The sequence below is a fragment of the Entelurus aequoreus genome, linkage group LG16 (genome assembly GCF_033978785.1).
Source record: "Entelurus aequoreus isolate RoL-2023_Sb linkage group LG16, RoL_Eaeq_v1.1, whole genome shotgun sequence".
Lineage (NCBI taxonomy): Eukaryota > Metazoa > Chordata > Actinopteri > Syngnathiformes > Syngnathidae > Entelurus > Entelurus aequoreus.
Window position 1 is genome coordinate 21,315,680 of NC_084746.1, and position 6,980 is coordinate 21,322,659.

General features: G+C 36.8%; 1 protein-coding gene across 1 annotated transcript in view; it reads left to right on the plus strand.

The window, feature by feature from the left end:
* The window catches only part of zgc:56622 (uncharacterized protein LOC326033 homolog), a 69,395-nt gene extending 62,892 nt beyond the window's left edge, over window positions 1-6,503 (plus strand). The window contains exons 7-9 of the mRNA XM_062022353.1: window positions 3,410-3,497; window positions 3,930-4,013; window positions 6,122-6,503. Of these exons, the coding sequence (XP_061878337.1) occupies window positions 3,410-3,497; window positions 3,930-4,013; window positions 6,122-6,190 (241 nt within the window). The 3' untranslated portion in view covers window positions 6,191-6,503. The remainder of the gene's footprint in view (window positions 1-3,409; window positions 3,498-3,929; window positions 4,014-6,121) is intronic.
* The last annotated feature ends 477 nt before the right edge of the window (window positions 6,504-6,980 follow it).

The following is a 6,980-nucleotide window of genomic DNA, read 5'->3' on the forward strand; positions in this document are numbered from 1 at the left end:
CCTCTACTCCTACTTTTGAGGGCTTTCTACCAAATGTTGCTAATGTGTTCTCACTTCCTCTTAAAATCCAAACCTGCATTCCTGTAGGTTTCCAATTTCCTGGGGGCATGAGCCACCACTCTCTGGAGAGCTTGTGATGGACATGTGCCCTTTTGACCTTAGTATAATAATCCTCTAAAGGATTCTGTGACCAAATATAAACACATGCTAGCTCACGATCATATAAGAAAATGGTACATGGTATAATTCAGCACAGTGTCATTTAGTATCTCACACTTTACGCACGTGTTCTTAACATGAGTACACTTTGCACGCATAGACAATTAGGGACTTGTTTGAAAGAGCTTAAGATGTAGTGAGACCAGAAAAAAACAGAAAGTCACTAACTTTCACCACTGACTCGTAATGATGCTGTAAAAACGTGATATCAAATTTGGGGGGCACATTTATTCAGTGTTCATCACAGGGATTAATATATAAAAATTAAAAAAAGTACACAAATGAATGTGTACAAAAGCAAATGTGTGTTTATAGACATGTTTTTATTCCAAGACTGTCAACGAATACAGAAAACAATAAATATTTCCCCCAACTCTTCGCGGCCAAAAACATGTCAAATCACAACTAAATATCTACTGGTATTAACAGTTGGCCATCTGGCAATCATTATTCCAATATTTGTATGTGATCACTCTGTAAAAGCTATGAAAAAAAATCAAACACAAATCAAAAAAATAAATATCAATAAATAACTTTTGAACTTATCAAGGGACGGCGTGGCGAAGTTGGTAGAGTGGCTGTGCCAGCAATCGGAGTGTTGCTGGTTCAATTCCCACCTTCTACCTTCCTAGTCACGTCCGTTGTGTCCTTGGGCAAGACACTTCACCCTTTGCCTCTGATGGCTGCTGGTTAGCGCCTTGCATGGCAGCTCCCGCCATCAGTGTGTGAATGTGTGTGTAAATGTGGAAAAACTGTCAAAGTGCTTTGAGTACCTTGAAGGTAGAAAAGCGCTATACAAGTATAACCCATTTATCATTTATTATCTTGACAATCTTTACTTTGAGTGCTTTTAACATTTGTATTTTTATCATGTTTTTATCATTTCCTTTCTTTACCATGTCTGAATCATGAACTAAAAAAATAAATAATATATAGCGATTTGATCCTACTGTAGTTTATTAAATGTTTTGTAAACTTTGAATTGCTGGCTAAGCATTACTTTTACTACAGTGCAAGGGCACCCTCTAGTGGCTGAAATACGTACTTTACAGCAGCTGCTACTGCTGTTGTGTGTATTTCAAAATAAATACAGCATTACTAGTGCAGTAGAAGGATAAAGTGGTTAGCATGTTGGCCACAAAGGCTGGCTATCTGGTTTGAATCTCTGTGTGCACTTGTGTGGGTTCTTGCTTGGTACTGTGATTGCTTCCCACATTTTAAACATAGACATGTTTGGTTAACTGGATTGTCAAATCTAAATTGTTAAAACTAAATTGTAATAAATAACAAAATGATAAATAAAATAAATACATAATATAAAATAAATAAAATAATAATAATAATAATAAAATAATAATATAAAAATAACAATAATAAAATAAATAATAAAACTAGATTGTTTTCTGAACGCAAGTGGGAACATTTGTCTCGAAGTGTGACCAGTCTGAGGTGTACCTCGCCTCTTGCCAGAAGTCAGTTGGGATACACTCTGCTGACCTGCGACCCTAATGAGGATAGGCGCGATAGAAAATGAATGGATGAAAAGATAAACATTAATTCTACAATGAGGTCATGAGGTCAATAAATTAGTTTTTTTTTCAGAACACACTACAAAGTGAAAATGAAATAATACTGTATTTTTTTAATGCTACTGTGGATGATTCTAAATATTATTTTGTTGTTTGGAACTTGAACCAGAAATTGGTTGATACTCTGATAATTGCTCCCGATAAAAAGATCCCCGTGATCAAGAACTCCCTTGGTGCTCTGTGTGCATCTGTTAAAAGGGTCAGGACTGGGTCTATGGCGTGGTTTGTTCTCCCAGAAGGCAATGGAAAGTTGGCGCGTGCAAGACATGAATTTAAATACATTTTTAATTCTAACTCAAAAAAAGTACAAACAAAAGGCGCTCACAGTGGAGGTACAAAACGACTAGGAAAACAAAACACTAGCACAAAGGCAGAACTAGGACATAAAACAAACTCGCAAACTATGGCTTGAATAAAGAAAACTTACTTGGAACCAGAACAGGACATGAAAAAGAACAGCATGGATCATGAGCGTGAACAGAGTGGCAGGAGTGAATGTGTGTCGCCAGGACGAACAACAGAAACACAATGGACTTAAATAACACAGACATGATTAACAACAGGTGCGTGACTCAAAACGTGAAACAGGTGCGTGACATGACAGGTGAAAACTAATGGGTGACCATGGAAACCAAACAAAACAAGGAAGTGAAACCAGGAACTAAAAAAAAGAGTCCAAAAACCAAGCAAAACAACAACATGATTAACACAGACATGACAAAAAGCAGCCTCAGAAACCTTGGGGTTGGGTTTGATCAGTCAATGTCTTTGGAGGGTCACTGTCATCAACTGACCAAAAACTGTTTTTTTATCACCCCAGAAATATTTCTAAAGTGAAAAATTTGCTGTCAAAATTGGATCTCAAAATGATCATTCACACGTTAATTTCATCTCGTATTGACTATTGCAATTATCTCCTCACTCTTCTCAACAAGTCAACGCTAAAGAGACTTCAGACGGTACAAAATGCAGCTGCCAGACTTTTGACCGGTGCACCCAGAACAACCCATATCACCCCCATTTCATCCAGTCTTCATTGGCTTCCAGTCAAAGTCCGCATTGAGTTTTCAATTTTAGTCCTGACTTTCCGTGCATTGCATGGTGGGGCCCCTCAGTACATCACTGACTTGCTATGCCCCTACCCTTTAGGGCGCAGCCTCCGGTCTTAAAGCCAGGGTCTTCTAAAGATCCCAAAAACTTGCTTTAAAACCCGTGGAGACCTGGCATTCCAGGCTATAGCTTCCAGACTCTGGAAGAACTTGCACCAGTCCCTCCGTGATCTTGACTGTGTTGACACTTTTAAGAAACATTTTAAAACTTCTCTTTTTAGTAAAGATTTAGTTATTGCACCTTTTAACTATCAATTCTAATCCACTTTGTATCCTTTTTATGATGTTGCCCCTGTTGTTTTAATTGAATTGTTGTTTTACTTTACCTATGTACAGCGCTTTGTGATTTTATCTGTGAAAAGTGCTTTATAAATACAATTTAATTACTTTGACTGTTTCTCATCTCTTGATTTTTGTTGTTGTTAATATTTAATATTTTTCAATTCAGATACATATATATTTTTAAGTGTTGGACTGTTTTTTTCCCCTCAGAATCAGAGAAGGTTCTGATCCCAATAAGCTCCTGCAGGACTCGTTCATCGTCGACATCGCCAAGAAGCACAAACGCAGCCCAGCAGAGGTGAGCTGAGTGTGTATGTGTGGGATGGAGGATGTGTGTGTATATATATATATATATATATATATATATATATATATATATATATATATATATATCCCCTGGCTCAGGGTCTTTCTGTGTGGAGATTGCATGTTCTCCCGTGACTGCGTGAGTTCCCTCCCGGCACTCCGGCTTACTCCCACTTCCAAAGATTGGTAACACCAAATGGTCCCTAGTGTGTGAATGTGATTGTTAATGTTGTTATATATATATATATATATATATATATATATATATATATATATATATATATATATATATATATATATATATATATATATATATATATATATATATATATATATATATATATATATATATTTGTTTTTTAAATATCATACCAATATCCACTATTACCATCATATCAAGAGATGTGAACATGTTTTCTTCCAGGTACTTCTGAGGTATCATGTACAACAAGGTATTGCAGTAATTCCTAAGAGTGACAAGTCTCATCATATTCTTGAAAACACGAAGGTATAGTGTATGACTTTTACTACAATAAAGTTGTATACAATGTGCTTTTTTGAAGTGAAGGTTGTGTATATTCCAGTAATCTACTACATTGTTTACAGTGATCAAAAGAAGACTGAAACAATGCACAGTTGTATTTTAACAATGTTCTTTGGTTTACAGTATAGCTCGGTTGGTTGAGCGGCCGTGCCAGCAACTTAAGGGTTGCAGGTTCGATCCCCACATCCGCCATCCTAGTTACTGCCGTTGTGTCCTTGGGCAAGACACTTTACCCACCTGCTCCCAGTGCCACCCACTCTGGTTTAAATGTAACTTAGATATTGGGTTTCACTATGTAAAGCGCTTTGAGTCACTAGAGAAAAGCGCTATATAAATATAATTCACTTCACTTCACTTCACTTATATTTCAAATTGTTATCCGTGTACATTCTAAGATGTAAAATGCATGTTTGGGGGGTCTTTTATGTGCAGGGTACAACAATCATGGGTCATTGACAAGCAACGTAATTACAAAACCCAAAACTAGTGCATTTAAGGCACGTTGTAAATAAAAACAGAAAACAATGATTTGCAAATCTTTTTCAACCTATATTCAATTGAATAGACTGCAAAGACAAGATACTTAATGTTCGAACTGGTAAACTTTGATATTTTTTGCAAATATTAGCTCATTTGGAATTTAATGCCTGCAACATGTTTCAAAAAAGCTGGCACAAGTGGCAAAAAAGACTGATAAAGTTGAGGAATGCTCACCAATCACTTATTTGGAACATCCCAAAGGTGAACAGGCTAATCGGGAACAGGTGGGTGCCATGATTGGGTATAAAAGCTTCCATGAAATGCTCAGTCATTCACAAACAAGGATGGTTCGAGGGTCACCACTTTGTGAACAAATGCGTGAGCAAATTGTTGAACAGTTTAAGAACAACATTTCTCAACCAGCTATTGCAAGGAATTTAGGATTTTACCATCTACGGTCCGTAATATCATCAAAAGGTTCAGAGAATCTGGAGAAATCACTGCACGTAAGCGGCAAGGCCGAAAACCAACATTGAATGCCTGTGATCTTTGATCCCTCAGGCAGTACTGCATCAAAAAGTGACATCAGTGTGTAAAGGATATCACCACATGGGCTCAGGAACACTTAAGAAAACCCATGTCAGTAACTACAATTCGTCATTATATCTGTAAGTGCAAGTTAAAACTTTACTATGCCAAGCGAAAGCCATTTATCAACAACACCCAGAAACGCAGCCGCCTTTGCTGGGCACGAGTTCATCTAAGAGTGGAAAAGTGTTCTGTGGTCTGACGAGTCCACATTTCAAATTGTGTCCTCCGGACCAAAAAGGAAAATAACCTTCCGGACTGTTCTAGGCGCAAAGTTCAAAAACCAGCATCTGTGATGGTATGGGGGTGTATTAGTGCCCAAGGCATGGGTAACTTACACATCTGTGAAGGCGCCATTAATGCTGAAAGGTACATACAGGTTTTGGAGCAACATACAGTAAGTATGTTGCCATCCAAGCAATGTCTTTTTCATGGACACCCCTGCTTATTTTAGCAAGAAAATGCCAATCCACATTCTACATGTGTTACAATAGCGTGACTTCGTAGTAAAAGACTGCGGGTAATAGACTGGCCTGCCTGTAGTCCAGACCTGTCTCCCATTGAAAATGTGTGGCGCATTATGAAGAGTCAAATACAACAACGGAGACCCCGGACTGTTCAACAACTTAAGCTGTACATCAAGCAAGAATGGGAAAGAATTCCACCTGAAAAGCTTCAAAAATGTGTCTCCTCAAGTCCCAAGTGTTTACTGAGTGTTGTTAAAAGGAAAGGCCATGTAACACAGTGGTAAAAATGCCCCTGTGACAAGTTTTTTGCAATGCGTTGCTGCCATTAAATTGTAAGTTAATGATTATTTGCCAAAAAAAACAACATGTTTCTTAGTTCGAACATTAAATATCTTGTCTTTGCAGTCCATTCAATTTTATATAAGTTGAAAAGGATTTGTAAATCATTGTATGCTGTTTTTATTTACGATTTACACAACGTGCCAACTTCACTGGTTTTGGGTTTTGTAGTAATGATTTCAAACTTGTGCTACACAGATCTTTGACTTCAGTCTGACCGAGGAAGACATGATAAGATTGAAACGAAGACTTCAGTCTCCATCTTGACAAGGAAATCAAGCTTTTATTTCTTCCTATGGCTTTATTATCCTGTATTTGTAGACAATGTTTCTAAAATGTGTTATTAGCAAAAAGCATGTTAAAAGTTTTTACTACCAGAGAATAAAAAGTTGAGAATTAAGTTAATAAAAATATAACACCTGTTTTTTGTACAGTCTGTATTGATGATATATCCTTTCACGTAAACTTTGTAGCTATTTATTTAAAATGCTTATAAATAAAATGGTCCTATTATTATTGCTATTAGTATTATTAAAATGCTCTAAAAAAGCATCCAAACACCTCCAGTAATGTTTTACATACATGTAAGTATATATGTCATGTAGTAACAGGCACATTCATAATAACGTAATATTAACGTATTTTGATCATTTTAAGCATTCGCTGGCGCATTAATGTCAAAAACACATCACAACATTCTCTTTTTTCTTCACAGCATCGCTGTTTATTACTCACTGCAGACTTCATGAGAGCCCACAAAAATAATAAAACATCACCCACTGTACAATGTCTGCTGTCATTATGATGTTGACTGCTAGGATGTTCATATATTACCATTTAGATGAAGAAAAAATGGGGTGAAACTAAACGTCTAGTATCATAGCTCTTCGACCAAGCACATGGAGTTAATGCAAAGTGGGGCTGTGATTTCTTTCAGATTGTTTTTTACTTACAAAACGAACAAACACAAAATCACATCTCGGTGGATTGGAGCGATCCATGCTCTTCTTTTCAGGAATGTGATATAAACTCGTAATATCTCTCCCACCTCGATTGT